Source organism: Perca fluviatilis, chromosome 2 (assembly GCF_010015445.1).
Source record: "Perca fluviatilis chromosome 2, GENO_Pfluv_1.0, whole genome shotgun sequence".
Lineage (NCBI taxonomy): Eukaryota > Metazoa > Chordata > Actinopteri > Perciformes > Percidae > Perca > Perca fluviatilis.
Window position 1 is genome coordinate 34,374,353 of NC_053113.1, and position 22,092 is coordinate 34,396,444.

Consider the following 22,092-nt stretch of genomic DNA (forward strand, 5'->3'; position numbering starts at 1 on the left):
CCTCATTTTACTTGCATTGTATGTACTTCTGTAATATTTCTCCACTTTATAATTTGTGACACATCATATTAAGATGACAGCATTTATTTTGTACAACATAATATATAATTATATCAATCAATACCTGCCCTTTGTCACTGTGGTGGATCACAACTAACACTGCATTTTACCATCCAATGTAACTGAGTGATGACCTCCTGTTTATTGTCTTACTAACCCAAAAAAATAAAGTTATTACTGCATTGTAGTCTCTCATGTCACATATTGAAAGCATCTATAACTGCCAACATAAAATATGTTGATGGTTTTACTCTAATTTAGTACCCTGAATGCCAGATATATGTAGTTAGGTAGTTCCTAGCATGTTGTAAATAGTACCACTGTATTTGTCATCCTTGAAAATTCAGGATAAGCCACCGTAATCAAGATGTTGTGTGTTCTAGAACCTGAGCTACTGATGAAATAACAACCGGTAATTGACATATTGGAAAATGTCTGCCTATGCAATGGCACTATAGCCAAAATTCTTCCTAAGGGCATGCTCTAACAGTGTGCCAAAGCTCATGCTTTTGCCATCAAAGGCACAATTACTCACATGTCTGCTGGACTATCAGCGATGCTTTCCAGCTCCTCAAATGGGATCCTGAGGCATTCCTAGACCAGTTGACATTTATAATCCCTGTTCTGGGTCTACCCCAGGGTCTCTTACTAGTTGGACATTCCTGGTAAACTGCTAAATGGAGGGGCCAGAGGCACCCTAATCAGATGCATTGACAGTTAACGAAATGGACCAACAGATCCCGTTGCTCTGGACGGAGACCAGTGAAGGATATTAGAAGACGGAGGGCTGAGCGTTACTGTACAGCCTCTAACAGAGCTTGAAGATGTAGATGTGACGGGAGCAACCTGTCTGAAAGTTGTAAGTCTTCTGGTAGCTATGCCAAGAGAAATCTCAATCATTCCGAATCTTGCAGAGACGGAGAGTGTCGGTATATGTAAGTCAGTAAGACAGTAAGTCGCATAGTAGAGGTTATGATACAATCGTTAGCCTATTTTACAAAAACGTCTACTACGGAGCCATAAAGTGAGATACAAGGCAATGGAGCCTTTTCTACATTGTTGTGTTCCTTTAGAAATAAACAATGGACAAATAAAGTCTTTAAACGCTTCAGATGTAAAGTTATTCGCTGTCAAAGTGACGTCAAAATGAATGGCAGTCAATTGAATGCTAACGGCGGGTGAGTGTTTATTAGCATCAAAATGGTTGACGCCATAAGAGCTACGCTTGCCAGACGCTCGCTTACCCCCTTGATCAGATGCCTGAACCACTTTAACTGGCCCATTTCTATGCAAAGGAGCAGTGGCCTATGTCCAAGGGTGACCCTATGGAGGGAACTCATTTTGGCCGCTGGTATCTGTGTATCCCGTATCATGACCATAGGTGAGGGTTGTGCCATAGATTGACCACTAAAAAGCTTTGCCTTCTTGCTCATCTCCCTCTCCACCACAGTAATCAGGTACAACACCCCAAGCACTGCTGAGGCAGCAACAATTTACTCTCATGCTCCTTTTTTTCCCTAACTCTAAAAAACTCCTAAAAACTCACTATTTACATTATCTACAGTACTTCATTTACAGCTGATATGTGAAAAGGTACACAACCTTATTTGTTTAACAGTAATTTAGTTTTACTGCGGACCATCACAGGAAGTGTTTTTATTTTGAAGTACCCTACACGGAACTTGTCTGTTGTGTACTCTTGCTAGCTTACTGAGATGAACGTGAGACGCTAGATGCAGAACATGTCTGTCAAGTTTAAGTTGTTCACTTTCATGTGTGTAAAACTGCAACATATTGAACACTAAATGCTCACAATAAAAGACAAGCAGTTTTGGTCGTCATTCGAAGCCATTCCACTACAGAAGTTGGGTGCAAAATTAGAAAGCTAACATGAGCTAACGAGTAGCAGTGAGTAGAGTTCTGTTAGGTGGAAAAAAATTGTAAGGTTCCTGAAGGTTCGGCAGAAACCGAACCCTGTCAAAAAGCCCAATATTTGGCCGAATCCGAATCCGAAATCCTGTATTCGGTGCATCCCTACCCAGAATAGGCTAATGCACAAAACTGTTTTCATGTTGGGAAACTCTTTCCTCTTGCCCCACCTTGTGGGTCCACAGACTTAAAACATCACTGTTCTCTTTTTTTATGCTACTCCAAAATGCATAAAAACCGGTTAATGCTTTTGATTTACTTGATTGTACATGTGATGCAACCTAGTGGCTTAGCTCTCTTAGACAGTATGACGTCTAGACACAGGTGGCCAGAAAAGGGTTGGGGCCTCTTACAACTGTTGTTAGTGGTGTCTGTCTCTCAGGCTGAGGAGTTGGTGTGCAGGCAGAGAGGGGATCCTGAGAATCCCCAGCTATTGAAGGATGGGGACATTATGTTGGGGGGAATCTTCTCTTTCCACAACAGCTGGATAAACAGACAGGATACCTACAGGCACAAACCACTGCCACTGCAATGCACCAGGTAAATTATTATTTAGTAATGTATTTAGATTTCAAATATCTAGGAGGAAGTTGGTACTGCTACAAATCACTTTATCAAACTGAGTCTTAAAAACATATACTGTAGATATATTTGATGTTGCATGTATTATTATCATATAATGTTTTCATTTACTATGCTACTGTTTCTGTTGCAAGGACAAATTGTTTGCAGTTCCAACTATTTTTAACTGTCTGCATTAAGTTTAAATTTCAGAGGTTTCCAGTATTCCCAGGCTATGCTCTTTGCCATAGAGGAGATAAATAACAGCACAGTTCTACTGCCTGATATATCTCTGGGCTATAAGATCTATGATTCCTGTTCATCCATTGCCAGAAGTGTGAGGGTTACACTGGCCTTGGCTAATGGTAATGAGGTATTATCTGCACTATCTACCCCATGTACCAGACCTGCCCAAGTTCAGGCCATTATGGGAGAGGGCTCTTCCTCTCCCTGCATGGCTATAGCTACTGTAATCGGACCCTTTCATATCCCAATGGTGCGTAAAAATGGAGAGGGGGGGGGATATTTGTGAACAATTCATTTCATTCCGTCAGCTGAGCATAGCAAAGGGTATTTTTTCCATAAATTGTAGTTTGCTGTGTAAATGTTTATATTTTATATCTTTATCTTGAGGAATCATTTCTTTTTATCTTTTAGATCAGTCACTTTGCTACTTGTGCTTGTCTGAGTGATAAAACCAAGTACCCATCCTTTCTCAGAACAATACCCAGTGACTACTACCAGAGCAGAGCTCTGGCCCAGTTGGTCAAGCACTTTGGTTGGACTTGGGTTGGAGCTATTAGATCAAATGATGATTATGGCAACAATGGCATGGCCACATTCACAGAAGCTGCCCAGCAGCTGGGCATCTGTCTGGAGTATTCTGTAACTTTCTTTAGAACAGATCCACCAGACAAAATACAAAAGATAATTGACATTATCAAGGCTTCTACTTCCAAAGTGATTGTCACTTTCCTCTCCCCCATGGATAGTAATGCGTTAGTACAACAGTTGTCTCTCCGCAACCTGACTGGGTACCAGTGGGTAGGCACTGAGGCCTGGATATTTGATTCACAAACTGCAGCCATAGATATTAATCACATTCTAGATGGTGCCATAGGCCTGTCCATCCCCAAAGCACATGTCAGTGGCATGAGAGAGTTTTTGATGGATGTGAAGCTGCTCAATTCATCTAGTAATGAAATGTTTCCAGAGTTTTGGGAGAAACTATTTAGCTGTAAGTTCAAACAGTCAACGTCTTTGGGAGGGAATCAGAGAGAATGTACTGGCCATGAAGATCTGACTGGAGTGCAAAACAGCTTCACTGATATGTCGCTCATGCCTATCTTGTACAATGTCTATAAAGGAGTGTATGCTGTGGCCCACGCACTTCATAATATTCTCAGCTGTAACAAAACCTGTAACAAAAAGGTGCAGCTAGATCCATATATGGTGAGTTGAAAACCAAAGACTTATATTCTTATCTTCAGTCTTGTATTCTTGTATGAAGAATTAGTTTTTTGAAAACTCATTATCAAGGAAAGTTTTACATTTTCAAAAAGACATTGTTGCAGTCTGTCTATCATGCTGTTGAGCCAATAAGCCTACAACATGTTTTTCAGATAATGATCTACATTAATGCATATCTTCTTAGATTTTACAGCATCTGAAAAAGATTAAATTCAAAACTAAGGAAGGAGATGAGGTTTACTTTAATGAGAATGGAGACCCAGCAGCAAAGTATGAAATTATAAACTGGCAGCCAACAGAACATGGCATTGTGGACTTTGTCACAGTTGGTCTTCATGATGCATCTTTACCTGCAGACAAACAGCTGAATCTGCAAAATAAGTCTTTAATTTGGGCATGGAACTCACAACAGGTAAGCTACAATGTGATCAGTTTAACTGTTAATTTAAGTAAATTTCAATTATAATAAGTGTGTACATTATTAGGTATTGGTATCATAATGCTTTGTTTTGATGGATCAAATAATAATATCAACTTGTAAAGCCAACACCTTGTCAAAGTGAATGTCTATATATTTTTGTTATTATTGTTTTTGTTCATGCAGGTGCCTTTGTCAGTTTGCAGTGAGAAATGTCCTCCAGGAACTCGCAAGGTTCTCCAGAAAGGAAAGCCTGTCTGCTGCTATGACTGTTTAAGATGTGCAGAGGGAGAAATAAGCAACATGACAGGTGTAGTAACCAACACAGTCTCACGTCAGTTCGTGATGGCATTACTAAATTAAATCTATTAGAACGTGATACCATTACGTTATTGTGAAGATTTAGGTGTTGGGGTCACGTTTTTTAAACTAATGTATTTCAATGGGAAGCATCTTACGTAATCACAGCACGAATCTTTCTGCCAGTCGGGCTGAAGCAGAGAAGCTGTATACAGCTTTGATATTATTAATATTTTTAGCCCAATAACCGCTGTTTTAATCAAAATTTATTCACCAGATCTTATCACCGTTTATATGTATTTCTTTTAATGTTATTATTTCGGTCTATTTCGGCCAGGGAAGCTGGATTGCTTTGTTGTTTATTCAGAGCTGCCAACTCTCACGCATTGGCCATGACACACACGCATTTGATTGGTTTCACACGCTCACACGCCACACCCCCTATTTCTCACGCTGAAGTGTCAAACCGGTCGCAAAATTATGAATCCCACTATGGCCACGCCAAGACCCACCCTACAAAGCAGCTTGATTGGTTGGGGTTAGGCATTTCACCTCGAGTGGTTAAGGTTAGGATAGCTGATTGGTCAGGGGATAGGACGCCTGGCCAATAGTAGTGCGTGAATGCTATTGAAGGGCGGGTCTTGGCTTGGCCATAGTGGGAAAACATTTTTGCAACCCGGTCGGTCAAATGCTTGAAAGATGAGTTTATCTATAGATCTACCTATTGAGCCGCTCGTGATCGACTAGTTATGTTTTCAGAGACAGAGAGGGGGTTCAAGAGTGCTCCCTGTCTGGAATTTTTGAAATGTCGCAAATATGAGAACATTTCTTCACGAGCCATCCCAGGCGCATTTCCCCGGCTTCAGGTAGCCTATGCTTTGAGTATTACAGACCCGTCCGTCGCTTTGTGTCCACTCTCTCTGTAAAAATAGAGGTGAGCAGCGCGGTTAAGTGTAGCAACTTCAGTTAATTTTAGTGGACTCGCTCTGCTGTGGGCAGTGACGTGTTGCATCCGTGCTCTACCTCTGATGAAGAGCAGCGTACAGCCGCCTCTAAACTTTGTCAGAGACCAGAGACCCAAATGGGCCTCTGTGTCTGTCAGACGGTCTGAATGAGATACTAACATATCAGCGGAGCAATAACATGCACAGCAGAATATATTACAACTCTCCAAATCTCGGAGAACACAGATGGGAGGAGTTATATTTTGAATGTGCACAAAGTTATAAACATGAGCAGAAATCTGATGTAACACATCTGAGCTATTGAAGTCCATGGGTTTAAATTAATTAAAATGAATTAATGTATGATTTACATGAATAAGTGCCACCTACACATTTAAAGAGATTTAGCCTACTTCCCCAACAAAAGACGCAAAAGAGGAGGGAAGAGTAAATTCTTGACTCAGAGAGATGAGGTTAAATTAGAAAAAGTTGATCTACTAGACTAGAGAATAGTTGAAAGTAATACAGAATGCCTGAGGGCCGTTTTTTTCTATATTTTCAATTGTTTCCGGCAAAAATTGATGTAAAAAAAAAGGGTAGAAATAGGTACATAAAAATCCAGTGTTTAATGCTCAAAATTATCTCTCCTGGTGTCCAAAAAAATGGTTATTTCTATTTATTTAGTTTTAAAGGATTAGAATGTATGTAAATCAGTGGTTTTCAGTCTTTAGAATTTCAGTGGTCCTAGTAGATCCCTTTGGTAGACCAATGTTAATTTAACTTTGGGTCCCTGGTGCCTACACTGAGAACCGTGTGTGTGTGTGTGTGTGTGTGTGTGTGTGTGTGTGTGTGTGGGGGGACTTTTGTCTTTGTTGTAACCAAATGAAGAAGTCGTACACATAGCACTGTATACTGCTACCTATAGGCATGTCGATACAGGCTTATTATGAGTTAGATACCGCCTAATTAGTTATTTTGTAGGTTGTGCAGCTGAAATTGGCTAGAGACGCTCGGTTGCTATATGACAACAATGGCTTTAAGCCGAGTCTTGAGCAGAAAGCAGAGCAGTAGCCTAACGTTAACGTTAATCAAAACGTAATTTTCATGTATCAAACTGTGAAATATGTCAATAACTGGGTGAATAGAATCCTAAATGTTACTAAAAATGTTAAAAAAATCCAGTATTGTGTGACAAAAAGGATGCAACAACCCGCGGTTATTCGTTTTTCGACACGGATGTGACGTCACGCTCGAGCTACTAGTTGCGATTACAAGACAAAAAGAACGCACCATTAGCCTAGAAATCTAGACGCACCCTAGTGGCAGCTGGCTTGTCAGGCTAGCAGATTGTTACATACCGGTGTTGAATCCTCTACAGTAAAACAGTCAAACTTTACACTGTTTAGCGTTAGCTGTCAGCATTTTAACAGTGTTTAATCCAGCTACTAGCTAGCGGTAGGCTAACGTTAGCTGCTGTCGAGTATAGTGTTAACTAGCGTCACGTGCAGCGGTGTTTGTGTTGCCTGTATCGTCCGTTTCAGAGCATCAGAGAGAAGAGCAGACATATCAGTGGCATCAGATTTCGGTAGCCAGGGTTGGCAGGAAGAAGTAACAAGTAGCTAAATGTTCCCATCAATGATCCAGGCAGCACATTCTCGTCTCCCTCCTTCATTTTACAGTCGAATAGTGGTTAGAATGGCTCCGGGTCAAACGTCAATATGGAATCGATTAATCTGCGTTATTTTTTTTAACAAGTTATTTTTTCTCAGATTAATTAATCGAAATGAACGCGTTATTTTCACAGCCCTAATATATATATATGACTGAAGTCCACAAGGTTACAGCCACAATATGAAAAATTTATGTAACTCGAGTATGTACAGTACAGGCCAAAAGTTTGGACACACTTTCTCATTCAATGCGTTTCCTTTTATTTTTTTATGACTATTTACATTGTAGAATTTCACTGAAGGCATCAAAACTATGAATGAACACATATGGAATTATGTACTTAACAAATAAGTGTGAAATAACTGAAAACATGTCTTATATTTTAGATTCCTCAAAGTAGCCACCCTTTGCTTTTTTATTAATAAGGGAAAAAATTCCACTAATTAACCCTGACAAGGCACACCTGTGAAGTGAAAACCATTTCAGGTGACTACCTCATGAAGCTCATTGAGAGAACACCAAGGGTTTGCAGCGCTATCAAAAAAAGCAAAGGGTGGCTACTTTGAGGAATCTAAAATATAAGACATGTTTTCAGTTATTTCACACTTTTTTTGTTAAGTACATAATTCCATGTGTTCATTCATAGTTTTGATGCCTTCGGTGAGAATCTACAATGTAAATAGTCATGAGAATAAAGGAAACGCATTGAATGAGAAGGTGTGTCCAAACTTTTGGCCTGTACTGTATGTATTTAGAATTACTGCAGATTCATTGTTTTAAGAAAAATGAGAAATCCCTGTAAAGATTGAGGCAGTCTATATTGTTTCAGCTCATTCATCCTCATTCTTCTTCATTCAGATCCATGGGATGAGAAGGGAGGGATTATGGCGTGCGTTATCAGCAGCTGTGTATTACTTGATCACTTTCTTTTTATTATTATTAATATTATTAAATAATATTTATACTATTGCATTGGTTTTGGTCTCATCTACTGAGGTTTGGACATCTCACTCTTAAACTGCAGTTAATGCATTGGGAGTGAAATTGTGTTACAGTTCCACAGCACAGAAATATTCAGCCTGATACCTTAACAGGAAATATATGTATAAAAATATATATTACAAAATATAAAAAATATTTTACAAAATATATTGAATAATGCACTGAGCAAGTAATATTATTTTTCAGATTCCATCACCTGTGTGCGATGCCACCCTGAGTTCTGGTCAAATGAGAGAAGAGATGCTTGTGTGAAGAAGGAGGCAGAGTTTCTATCATATGAAGAGATTATGGGAGCGCTGCTCACTGCAGCATCCTTATTTGGAACATGTATCACTGCTGTTGTGGCATTCATTTTCTTCAGATACAGGAAATCTCCTATTGTCAGGGCCAACAACTCTGAGCTGAGCTTCCTGCTGCTCTTCTCCTTGACTCTGTGTTTCCTGTGTTCTCTGACCTTCATAGGCCGGCCCTCTGAGTGGTCCTGCATGCTGCGACACACAGCATTCGGCATCACCTTTGTCCTCTGTATCTCTTGTGTTCTGGGCAAAACTATAGTGGTGTTAATGGCCTTCAGGGCCACACTTCCAGGTAGTAATGTCATGAAATGGTTTGGGCCTACACAGCAGAAACTCAGTGTTCTGGGTTTCACTATTATACAAGTTATCATATGTATCATCTGGTTAACAATTTCTCCTCCTTTTCCCTTTATCAATTTTAAGATATTCAAGGACAAAATCATCTTAGAGTGTGCTCTGGGCTCAGCTGTAGGTTTTTGGGGTGTACTTGGGTACATAGGACTTCTGGCTATGTTATGTTTCATTCTTGCTTTTCTGGCTCGAAAACTGCCTGATAACTTCAACGAAGCCAAATTTATCACCTTTAGCATGCTGATATTCTGCGCCGTCTGGATCACTTTTATCCCAGCGTATATCAGCTCTCCTGGGAAGTTCAGTGTTGCTGTGGAGATATTTGCTATTCTGGCCTCCAGTTTTGGACTGCTCATTTGTATTTTTATTCCAAAATGTTATATTATCTTACTGAAACCAGAGAAGAATACAAAAAAGAATATAATGGGGAAAGGGGCCCCAAACTCATTCTGAAAACTAATTAACAATATAGTAGCAACGGTGTTAATTAGGTAAGGTGATAATTTTACATAATCAATTGTTACTGTGACTTGACACACTGTCAAGTAGACATCTATATTATTTTTACTGAAGACTTGTATTTGCATTGTACTCTGTAGTATATTTCCACTGTAGCCTATATCATTTTATTTGTGACATAGCATATTGAGATGACATCTTTTATTACAACCAAATATATACATATAAATATATCAACTAATATATAATATATACATAAAATAAATATACAAATGCAAATAAATGCACAGGCCCTATACTTAATTCCTTACTGATTTCACTCACATTTATTACAGTTATACAAAAAAGTAAAACATTTTTACAGAGAAAAACACAATTGGCTTAACCTGTTTGGTTTCCTCTGGTCTCCTGAGGCTTTTGTTCAACCATGATAACATCCCCCTTGTTGTTAAGATGTATAAATCCCTGCTATGAGCTGTAGACCTGATTGGGCCAACCTGAAGAGCAGAGCCATGCCATTGTTAAGGCTTCTCCTTTTGTTTCTGCTTATGAGGAGGGGAGACTCTGTGTGCCGTCTGCAAGGCTCAGCACAACCACCTGAACTAGCCCAAGACGGCAACCTTGTTATTGGAGGCATTTTTTCATTTCGCACAGGGCAGGATTATGTAATCAACACATTTCAGACATTTCCAGATGTACGAAAATGCAAAAAGTATGTATTGTTGGACCTATTTAAAAAAAGGTTTATGTGTATTTTGTATTGTAATTACGACTTTAACACAAAGATATAACCCTTTCATCACCCCAGCTTCAATTTTAGAGAATTCAAATTTGCTCAAACAGTGATATTTGCAGTAAATGAGATCAACACAAATCCTGATTTGCTCCCTAATGTTAAACTTGGCTACAAGATCTATGATAATTGTGGAACTATGGACATACTGAGAGCTGCACTGGTACTATTGAGCGGACTAAAGGAAGAAATCAGTGACGACATCTGCACTAAAACTGAGACAGTGCAAGCTATCTTGGGACATTCAGGCTCAAGACCAACTATTGCATTTGCACAAGTTGTTGGAAGGTTTCATATGCCTGTGGTAAGTCAAAGAAGAAAATGCATTGCAGTTAGTGTGAAGTGTTATTTGATTTTGTGTTGTGCTGTTGTAAATATAGTTTATGACAATGCTCTGCAAAATTATAACTGTAGCATGAATCAAAATGGTCATTATGCAAGAATTTAATATTTGCTTTGCAACTGAGAATAAGTTTGTATCTTTCACTGCAGATCAGCCATTTTGCCACCTGTGCCTGTCTGAGCAACAGGAAAGAGTATCCCACTTTTTTCAGAACTATTCCCAGTGACTACTACCAGAGCAGAGCATTGGCAAAGCTGGTCAGGCACTTTGGTTGGACCTGGATTGGGGCTCTAGCTGTGGATAACGAGTATGGCCTTAATGGCATAGCTGCATTTATCCAAGTTGCACAAGAATATGGAGTGTGCATTGAGTATTCTGAAACATTTTCATCATCAGATCCACCTGATAGCCTGCAGAGAATAATAGAGATCATTAAGCATGCCACTTCCAAAGTGATCATGGCTTTTGTGTCTCACAGTGAAATTAATGTGCTATCGACTGAATTGTACAAACAGAACATTACAGGACTGCAGTGGGTTGGCAGTGACGCCTGGATCACAGATTACTCTCTGACTGACAGTGAGGGGCACAGTCTCCTGGTTGGCTCACTTGGCTTCACTGTCAGCACAACTAAGATCCCGGGGCTGGAGGAGCACCTGAGGCGGCTCCACTACTCACAGTTTCCTGACAGTCAGTTTGTCAGAGATTTCTGGGAAGAGGTGTTTGACTGTGCTCTGAATGACACTGCAAATACACAAAGAAAGCCATGCAGCGGCTTTGAAAGTTTGCAGAATGTTCAATCCCAGTTAACTGATGTGTCTGAGCTGAGATTCACCAATAATGTATACAAGTCAGTTTACGCAGTGGCTCATGCTCTTGACAACCTAATTAAATGTGAGGAGGGTAAAGGGCCTTTTTCAAATGGTAGCTGTGCTGATACCAAACACATTCAATCATGGCAGGTGAGGAACCATCAGTTAAGTGCGACAGTGGGAAAACAACAAGAACCTGTCATTTATCTCTGATTCGTGTATCATTTTTTGCTAGGTCCTGCAATATCTCAACACAGTGAATTTCACCACTGAGGAAGGGGAAAGAGTTCATTTTGACAGTAATGGAGACTCACCAGCAAAATATGAACTTGTTAATTTACAAATGACAAACAAAGGGACCATGGAAGTAGTAACAGTTGGGATTTACGATGCTTCTCTTCCAGAAAATCATCAATTTATCATGAACAACATCCCAGTTTTCCGGGGAAATGGGCTGACTGAGGTAAAGCAGACACTGAGGTTTGGACTTGTTAACTGTTTACTGATTCACTGAAAATTGATTGCTCGAAAAATGTTGATATGGGTAATGAGTTTTATAATTTTGATGTGTATTTAACTGTACATATTTTTATTATTGCAAACAATTCATATTTATGAATTGTGCTTATGTGTGCAGGAGGTTCCTGTGTCAGTCTGCAGTGAGAGCTGTCTCCCAGGAACTCGTAAGGTTCACCAGCAAGGAAAGCCAGTCTGCTGTTATAATTGCATACCCTGTCCAGCAGGCAAGATCAGTAATTTAACAGGTAAAAAAACATTGTAGCAGTATTTCATTTGTTGTTTAGAATGCAATACAATATTACACATGATGAAATGAATGACAAAAAAACAGAACTCTAACACACTGTATTTTTGTTGTTGCAGATTCAATAGACTGTATGAAATGCCCACCAGAGTACTGGTCCAACAAGCAGAGAGATGCCTGCATCCCTAAAGAAATAGAATTTTTGGCATATGATGAAATCCTGGGAACATCGTTAGCCTTATTTTCTCTGCTGGGAGTTTTTCTAACTATAATCACAACGCTAATCTTCTATGGCCACAGAGAAACCCCACTAGTACGAGCCAACAACTCTGAGCTGAGCTTCCTGCTGCTCTTTTCCTTGACTCTGTGTTTCCTGTGTTCTCTGACCTTCATAGGCCGGCCCTCTGAGTGGTCCTGCAAGCTGCGACACACAGCATTCGGCATCACATTTGTCCTCTGTATCTCTTGTGTTCTGGGGAAAACTATAGTGGTGTTAATGGCATTCAGGGCCACACTTCCAGGTAGTAATTTCATGAAATGGTTTGGGCCTACACAGCAGAGACTCACTGTTGTGGGTTTCACTCTCATACAGGTTCTTATATGCATACTTTGGCTGATAATTAACCCTTCTTTTCCTTTCAAAAATATGAAACACTATCAAGAGAAGATTATTCTTGAGTGTGCCCTGGGGTCACCTGTAGCGTTCTGGGTTGTGTTAGGATACATAGGACTCCTTGCTGTCCTATGTTATGTACTCGCTTTTTTGGCTCGAAAGCTGCCTGATAATTTCAATGAAGCTAAATTTATCACCTTCAGCATGCTGATATTCTGTGCAGTATGGATCACCTTTATCCCAGCATATATCAGCTCTCCTGGGAAGTTCACTGTAGCTGTGGAGATATTCGCCATTCTGGCTTCCAGTTATGGACTTCTTTTCTGCATTTTTCTGCCAAAATGTTACATAATTGTTTTAAAACCTGAGCAGAACACTAAGAAACAAATAATGGGAAAGACATCTAACAATGATATACGTTATTAACCATTGCCCAAATCACTTGTAATGTAGTTTTCCTCTTTAACAACCAAAATGTAACATGTGCTTCTTCTTGTTGTAACATAGTGTCCCTTAATGCAAATGGATTTGTTTGAGTGACTAAATCTTTAAGTATATTTAGGTTTGTTGTGTGTTGCTTTTTCACATTCAGAAATACCCCGGCACATACAACAAAAAATTGACAAATCTCAGATCAATGCAGCTTCTGACATTATAACACATAAGCATTGTAAAGAATATGTGAGTAAAAGAGAAGACAACCTTTGTCGAGTCCAAAGGGGCCCCATCAAGGTTTTCAAAGCAACATCATCTTTACATTTTTTTTATATTTCTGTTTATCCAAAGTCCATTCAAGATAACAGTTTGCCTTTCAATACATTCTGGTAAATTTGAAAAAAAGAGACTATTAATCATTCAAATGGTATGTGAACATAATGCACACATCAAGAGATTATATTTATTTATTTATTTATGAATATCCAACACAAATATAATGGACTTGGTGTGCAAAGGCATTAAGCACAGGATAGGTGGGCAGCATGCTAACCATTTTTATTCTTAATTACAGTGACAGTACAGTATGCAAGCTGCACTAACAACCCTTATTCACCCCCTTTTAACCCTTGTGTTGTCCTTCGGGTCCCAGTGACCCGAAGGACAACACAAGGATTATGTACTTCCCTTTACTTTGTTGAGAATTGCTCTCTAAACCCTGTTTCTTGTAAAGTAAGCAAGTAAAGTTTATTTCTAGAACACATTTAAACACAGTTTAAGCTGATCAAAATGCTGTACAAACAAGAACTAAGGTGCTGTATTAACCCTTGTTCAGAGAGCAATTCTCAACAAAGTAAACGAAGTGACATATTCTGGGTTGCCCTCGTCGCTCGGACTGGATTCAAGGACAACACAGTATATCAAATTACAGTTAAAATGTATATGGGCTGTAATTTAAAGCATTTCTCTCCATTTTGTTATCAGATGTAATCAGATTAAAGGATAGGTTCACATTTGTTCAACTCTATCTTAATACAATACTTGCATATGTACACTAAAAGAGGTATTAGTCACTGTAATCGTTCATCCTGTCCATACTGAGGATATAATATCCAAAATTGTCAAAGTATTGCTGATTGTGTTATGGTGGCCATTTTGTGACATTTTAGGCTCTGTTTGTCAGACTAAATCTAAGTTCTACATGTTCATGCTCAACATCCATAACTGTACTTACTCTAAGCTTCTTTTCAGCTTTGCTAAATTTTTCTTTAACAAATATCTAAAGCAAAGCAATTAAAGTTTAATAGCAACAATTGTGGATAAAGGGATTGTGAAGGGGAAGTAAATTAAAATAGTTTTTCCCTTCAGACTCTCAAGTTCAAATGTACAACAACAAAAATGATGCAATACAGCAGAAATAAAGGTTACACGTGTATCCACAAAAACAACACAGAAGAAAAAGAGTGGAAGATAAATAATTGCCCATCTGATTAAGCATGACTTTAATTACCTAGTGGCATGACTCCGGTGGGAAAGCAGCAGCAGCGCCCTAGAATGCGGACACTAGAGATTAAACATTGCAGATTGCTTCATCCTTTTACACAACAACAGGAAAAACAGGGTATATTGCTTCAAGCAGAACAAATAGGGTGTTCCATCTTAAACAATTAAGGGTTTGTTGTTTTTCTTTTAGCTCTAAAATACGGTCCGCTGTACCGTTCCCTTGTTTGCCCTATTCACAAACTGATATACATGTTGTATTTTAAATAGTTTGGCACTATATACACTAAATGTTTCAGATTACTTACTTTTTAGTTAGAAAGCCATCAAGGCCCTCAATCTCCTGTCCAAGCAGCTCAATATGTGAATTGAGCTGCTGTCTGTAAGCCCTTAGTTCCAAACATAGCCCCAACAAATGCATTACAGCATACAATATGTTCCGTATTCTGATGTGCAGATACCGTACGCCAGGCCTGCATGACACCACTAAGGGACACTTAACCATTTAAAAGGTATTTTCATGATTTATGAATTCAAAATAGATTTTTCCCCCATCGCTAACTATAAAATTACTGTGAATATTAAGTGAAGGACCATTATGGCATGTAAACTAAATAAATCATCAGTTGACTTTAAATTATTTCAGCTTTCCAACTTCTTAGTTGGCTACAGACCAATAATAACCACATTTGTTGGGTTGTTTAATTTCATTGATGGGTACCGGTCAACATGACGGGACGGTACTGAGAATGGCCATGACAGTTAAGTTTAGGCATCAAAACAACTGGTTAGGATTAGAAAAACGTTAGTGATTCTTGTTAAATAAAATAAATTAAAAAAAGTCCCTTTAAGTAGTACTTCCAGGACACAAACACCCATTTACCGGGTGAAAGTCTTGAGTTTTACCTTAAGTTCTTCCGGGACACAAACTCCAATCCCCTGCTTAAAAGTCCTGTGGTTAGGGACCCATGCACCACCCCAACCTCCTCCCTACGCAGATTTGTTGTTTTATACAGCTGCAGTCAATCTGTAGCCAGAGGTGGGTAGAGTAGCCAAAAATTGTACTCAAGTAAAAGTACTGTTACATCAGAATAATATGACTCAAGTAAAAGTAAAAAGTAGTCATCCAAATAATTACTTGAGTAAGAGTAAAAACGTACTTGCTGAAAAAACTACTCAAGTACTGAGTAACTGTTGAGTAACGTCTGGTTTATTTTTAACACAAACATTCAATCAGATGGACAAAAATACAAAATAATCATCTTTAGGCAAATTATATATATATAGTTCATCCAATCAATAAAATACATTTTAATTAATTAATAAATTAATTACAAAATAGCTTAAATTAAAAATAATCCAGGTAAATTCAAATACTTAAAAAATAAAATCAATAAAATAATAATACATAAAAAATAAATAAGCACAAGTAACACAAATTTCCAAACCTTTATACTTTTTTTACCAGGCTCTGCAGGCAGAACTAGAACAAGGTAGGCTAATGTAGCTGCTGTTTGGCACTTTTACTAAGGTAAACATGCTTTCAATATGAGGCCAGAGGCCTGTACTACGAAGCAAGATTTTGTTTTCTGTATCACAAAGGTGGATCACTTGTTACCGGGTTCAATCGCCGGTAACAACTCATGCTGGACGCCTAACCTGGTCGGGAGCAGGTTATGTTGGAGATCAGAGATCAACCGGTGTAAAAGCACTGCCTACTGACCAATCAATACTCAATTGATAACAGCGTCACCGTTCTTAGAAGATCAGGTGGAGCTCGGTACGCAGAGGGAGAGAGAGAGAGGGAGAGAGAGAGAGAGGGAGAGAGGGGTGCGCTCATACAAAAACATTTAGAGACAGACAACCCCGTTAACATTCCCTGATGGGTATATTTATGAAATATATATATTTTAATGGGAGGGAATTACATATTGGCTATTTGTCGGCTTCTTGAGCCGTGTGTCGCCAATGCGCACAGCGGTTTGAATTATGTTTTTTATATTTTTTATTTGCTCTCACGATCGCTTCCACTGCCAGGGTTGCAACTGAAATAATAGGCTAAAGCAATGGCAGTTTATGGAAAGCACAAGTGTAATTATGGTCAGATGTTGTGCCTGACTGATGGGGAAGTGATATTGATAACGTTGTGAGGTAGGCTAGCCTATGCATCTACAGCGTCGCCTATTTTATATTTTTGCCAGCTGTCCTCCTGTTTTAGGAAGCAGCGACTGTATTGCGTTTCGTCTGTAAAACCGTGTCTGTGTTCTTCATATTTATGTAGAATTATAGTTTGCTCTTCTTATGTAAAATATGTGGCTATTGGTCATGTTGTGCAAACATCGCCTCTTTTATGTGAACACGCGCCGCTAGATTGGGAAACCCTGGGTTGATTGAACGAGTTGTTAACCACCGTTATATATGTCTGTTGTCGTGACACAGCTTGCGGGACCGCGGTTGTTAGGTTAGGTGAAGCCGGGTAACTGAAAGAAATCCAGGACATGTTGATCTGGCCTCTGGGGTGTTCCTCCTCATCTGTGTCTGCATCGCCGATGGTTGATGACATTGTAAAGCTAACCCGTCCCGCCGATGAGATTGAGTATGGTCACGTGACGAGACTGCACAACTACGTTTGATTGGTGAAACACAGCCACGTGGTAGAGCCTTTAGCGGAAGTCTCTCTCTCTGTCAAAATAAAACATTAAAATGAGGCGATCGCGGGGGGGATAAAAACAATGACGCCTAGAATACCAAAGAGGTAAAAAGAAAAGTAACGAGCTCATTGTAGCCTAATGTAGCGGAGTAAGAGTACAGTTTCTTCTTCACAAATCTACTCAAGTAAAAGTAAAAAGTATAGTGATTTAAAACTACTCCTGGAAGTATAATTTTTTCAAAAACTTACTCAAGTAAATGTAACGGAGTAAATGTAACTCGTTACTACCCACCTCTGTCTGTAGCTAATATATACAGTACGTGAAATACATACAATTACCGTGCTTTTCGTAGCTGAATGGTTCGTGAGAACAGCCTGAATAAAGATATACTGTCAATTATCATACACTAATAGAGAGCATACTATATACTATTATTATTTGTATACTTTGACTGACAATCAATCCTCCTTTTCCCTACAACAATAAGAAGCACCATACATAGAAGATTATTCTTAAGTGTGCCCTGGGATCACCTGTAGAGTTCTGGTCTGTGATCTTAATCTGCATTGCATTGCATACAACATATATTTCTTATTTATATTCACACCTGTATACAATATGTATGTTATTACATGTATTATGATAAGAAATCCTGAACAGTTTGATCCTTATTAAATTAGTTTGTTCCATCCATCCATCCATCCATTGTTGTCCGCTTATCCGGGGTCGGTTCGCGGAGGCAGCTGCTCTAGCAGGGCACCCCCAAACTTCCCTTTCCCGAACCACATTAACCAGCTCTGACTGGGGGATCCCGAGGCGTTCCCAGGCAAGGGTGATATAGTCCCTCCACCTAGTCCTGAGTCTTCCCCGAGGCTTTCTCCCAGCTGGACGTGCCTGGAACACCTCCCTAGGGAGGCGCCCAGGGGGCATCCTTACCAAATGCCCAAACCACCTCAACTGGCTCCTTTCGACACAAAGGAGCAGTGGCTCTACTCCGAGTTCCTCATGGATGAATGAGCTTCTTACCCTATCTCTAAGGGAGACGCCAGCCACCCTCCTGAGGAAACCCATTTTGGCTGCTTGTACCCTGGATTCGGGACCCGATCATATGCCTTCTCCAAATCCACAAATCACATGTAGGCCAGATGGGCATACTCTCAGGCCCCCTCCTGGATTCTTGCGAGAGTGAAGAGCTGGTCCGTTGTTCCATGACCAGGAATGAATCTGCACTGTTCCTCTTCAATCTGAGGTTTGACTATCGGCCGATCCCTCCTTTTCAGCATCTTGGAGTAGACTTTACTATGGAGGCTGAGAAGTGTGATACCCCTGTAATTGGCACACTCTATGGTCCCCTTTTTTGAACAGGGGAACCACCTCCCCGGTCTGCCAATCCTTAGGTACTGTCCCAAACTTCCACGCAATGTTGAAGACAGCTCTCCACACCCAGAGCTTTCAGCATTTCTGGACAAATCTCATCAATCCCTGGGGCTTTGCCACTGTGGAGTTGTTTGAAATTGGCGACAATCCCCTATCGTACTCCAGCTCTGCGTTTAACATAGAGGGTGTGTTAGTTGGATTCAGGTGTTTCTCAAAGTGCGCCTTCCACCGCCCAATTACCTCCTCAGTTGAGGTCAACAGCATCCCATCCTTACTATACACAGCTTGGATGATTCCCCATTTCCCCCTCCTGAGGTGGTGAAAGGTTTTCCAGAAGCACCTTGGTGCCGATCAAAAGTCCTTCTCAATGACTTCTCCGAACTTCTCCCACACCTGCTGCTTTGCGTCAGAGGCTGCAGCCTCTGCAACTGCATCCAGAGTCCTCTGGGATTACATATCCCGGTAAGACTCCTTCAGTCAGACGGCTTCCCTGACCACCGGTGTCCACTTCCCTGACCCTATGACCACAGCTCCCCACAACATTGTCCACTCGGGCTCAATGCCCCCTGTCTCCACAGTGATGCACGAAAAGCTCCGCAGGAGGTGTGAGTTTAAAGTCTGTGGGACAGGGGCCACCTCCAGACGTTCCCAGTTCACCCACACTACCTGTTTGGGCTTACCAGGGGTCTCATTTATAAAACGTAGGATCCTTACTAAAAGGGTACATATGACCAAAAATGCCAAAGCCAAAAATGGCGTACACCAAAAAAAATTCTGATTTATAAAACCGTGCGTTCGCACATCTTTAAGCAACGTTCCCTTTATAAATCACAGATTACCCACAAGTGTGTGTACGTGAATCAGCCTCTTATCCCACCCTGTACCATACCTGTCAAGTATCCCGTTTTGGCCGGGAAAGTCCCATATTTTACCCTTCTTTCCCGCCGTCCTCCCGTATTAGTATTTTCCCGTAAATCTCCCGTATTTTAACCTGCGTTATTAAAAAATAATACCCCGGTCCGAGCGGAGGAAAAAAAACATACCCAATCTGAGCTCTGTCACTAGCCTCGCGATAACTGCCACCTGCAGTAGCCTACTACAGGTACTGTAGGTGGCAGTTGTCGCGAGTTTAGTGTGTGAGGTCAGATGATGAGTGACGGATGATGGACGCTTCGACAGAGACGGTGCGCTGCCAAAACTTATGAAGGCTTTACTATGCATTCCCCATAGCAATGCAAGTTGAGAAAGGGTGTTTAGCATGGTACGAAAGATTGTTACAGAGAATAGGATGACGTTAGACAACAGAACTGTTTGCGCTCTACTCTCATGTAAACCACTCTGTAAACCACTCTGGCCCAGCCCACAAATACACTCCTTCCAAAACAATCTTAAAGAATGCAAAGTCTGCAACAAATTTATACAATAACTCACTAAAAGAGTAAAGAAAATGTATGTGAAATGAAAAGAAAAACTGTAAAAAGAAAAGCAATATGAAATGAAAAGAATGTGTGGAATGAAAATAAAATGTAAAGACAAGCAATGTTATAAATTGTAAATGTTTTCAGCATTCTGCATCAAGTGGTGATTTTAGCTTTCTTGTACACCTGTCTTAAAATGTAAGGGACACTGGAGCTTGGTTGGGGTGGTGGGACTGCTTGCGGTGGGCGCCGGAAAAATTTCCCTTATTTTCAAATCCAAAACTTGACAGGTATGCCCTGTACATGCCCATTTTTAACCATAAATAGTCAATGCAAAGCACCTCATGAATGCTGATCAGTATGTTAATGACCCTGGCAGTTCTTTCGTTACGCAATCATGACATAGGCAAACACACTTTTCTTCATGCAGGTTTTGTCACGAACAGTATTAAAGTTCGGACCGATAACGAGGACATGCCCGAGAGCTAAACGGCTGTATTTCCAGACTTTTACATTTGATGATATATGCACAGTATTAACCCTTGTGTGGTGTTCATATTTTTGTTACACAGCCGATGTTCCCGGGTCTGTTGGACCCACCACATTATTAGGCTTTCAAATCAATACAGCCATGACAATTTATGTAAAAATACTTAATAGATGTTTACTTTAGCTCAATTATCAATGATATACACCAATAATGGTTCATATTTGCCATTTACCCCTGTGAGATCACATTTATCATGAGAAATAATGATTTTCGTTTTTTGTGAGAAAACAAGGAAATTCAATTATAAAAAAGGTAAAAAAAAATAGAAACAACATTTTTGATCATTATTGCTGCTTATTTCTTAGAACTTAATCAGAAAAGGTGAAAGTGCTTGAAATGTAACACTTTTGTAACTTTGTGTGGGAATAGGAGGTGCAGAAAGACAACATAGTTTCATAGCACCTACATTTAAATACACTTGGGTCCAGTAGACCCGAACACCTCATATGTAATAGTTATGTGTGTGTGTGGGGGGTACAGTCATTTAAAATAAGTTATTTTTTATGTTCTTCACAGAAAATGAGCCAAGGCCAATGAGTTTGAGTTAGAAGAAATAATAAATAGCATCATTTTTCTTTTAGCAAACATTGAAAATGGGTCCCACAGACCCGAACACCATACAAGGGTTAAAGACAGATATTTTGTTATTTACACTGCCATTCTCTAATGCTAGGGTATTTGATGCTATCCTGTATTCTAAGCAGTCGGGCTATCTCCTCCTCCTGCGCTCTGTAGCGGACAATGTGACGATGAGACGGCGCGATTAAATATTAAAAACAATTTTTTTTAAAGATTTTAGTTGGATTTCACAAGGTGTTTATGGAACAAGTATCACTCAGTACAAGCACAAATAACACTGCTGGATTTAATCATGATAACGTGGATGATATGGAGTGAAAAAATATTTGGCATCAATACTTGAAAATATTACGAGTAATTGTTATTCCCACATTTACTTTCTGCAGTCTGACTTCAGTTCACCACTTCACCATCTGCGTCGCCAATTCCCATTGTCTCCAACACATTTTCAGCCCCGTTTTGTGCGTACGCCACATTTATAAATCAGACCCCAGGTCTGTCCAGAGTCTTCCCCCAACGTGATTTATTGTTGCATGGGCTGTATGGCTCCTTTACATGGGTGAACACATAACAGCTACGCAAACACCAGTGTAGCATGTGTCTGCGTCTGCCGCTACACCTGCATAGTATATGACCGGCACTTAAAATGATATAAGCTTGTGACATAATAAGCAAACATTAATGATTTATATTATTATTTACACCTGTGCTTTTCCTGGTGTGACTTGTTATAATGTCATCTGTAGAAAGCCCCATGTTAAAAAGACATGCAAAAGCATGATATGGTGGTACACATA

At 39.8% G+C, this 22,092-nt stretch overlaps 2 protein-coding genes across 2 annotated transcripts; both read left to right on the forward strand.

Moving 5' to 3' along the window:
• Positions 1 to 2,425: 2,425 nt before the first annotated feature.
• On the forward strand, positions 2,426 to 9,651 carry LOC120547600 (extracellular calcium-sensing receptor-like). Its single transcript, XM_039783101.1, has 6 exons — positions 2,426 to 2,529; positions 2,752 to 3,046; positions 3,208 to 4,002; positions 4,205 to 4,432; positions 4,625 to 4,748; positions 8,542 to 9,651. Exons 1-6 carry the CDS (start codon positions 2,441 to 2,443, stop codon positions 9,453 to 9,455), a joined length of 2,445 nt encoding a protein of 814 aa, XP_039639035.1. The 5' UTR covers positions 2,426 to 2,440; the 3' UTR covers positions 9,456 to 9,651.
• Positions 9,652 to 9,780: 129 nt separating this feature from the next.
• Positions 9,781 to 13,249, forward strand: LOC120547528 (extracellular calcium-sensing receptor-like). Its single transcript, XM_039782990.1, has 6 exons — positions 9,781 to 10,173; positions 10,270 to 10,558; positions 10,747 to 11,559; positions 11,645 to 11,872; positions 12,050 to 12,173; positions 12,292 to 13,249. The coding sequence occupies exons 1-6, from the start codon at positions 9,932 to 9,934 to the stop codon at positions 13,209 to 13,211; spliced, it is 2,616 nt and encodes an 871-aa protein (XP_039638924.1). The 5' UTR covers positions 9,781 to 9,931; the 3' UTR covers positions 13,212 to 13,249.
• The last annotated feature ends 8,843 nt before the right edge of the window (positions 13,250 to 22,092 follow it).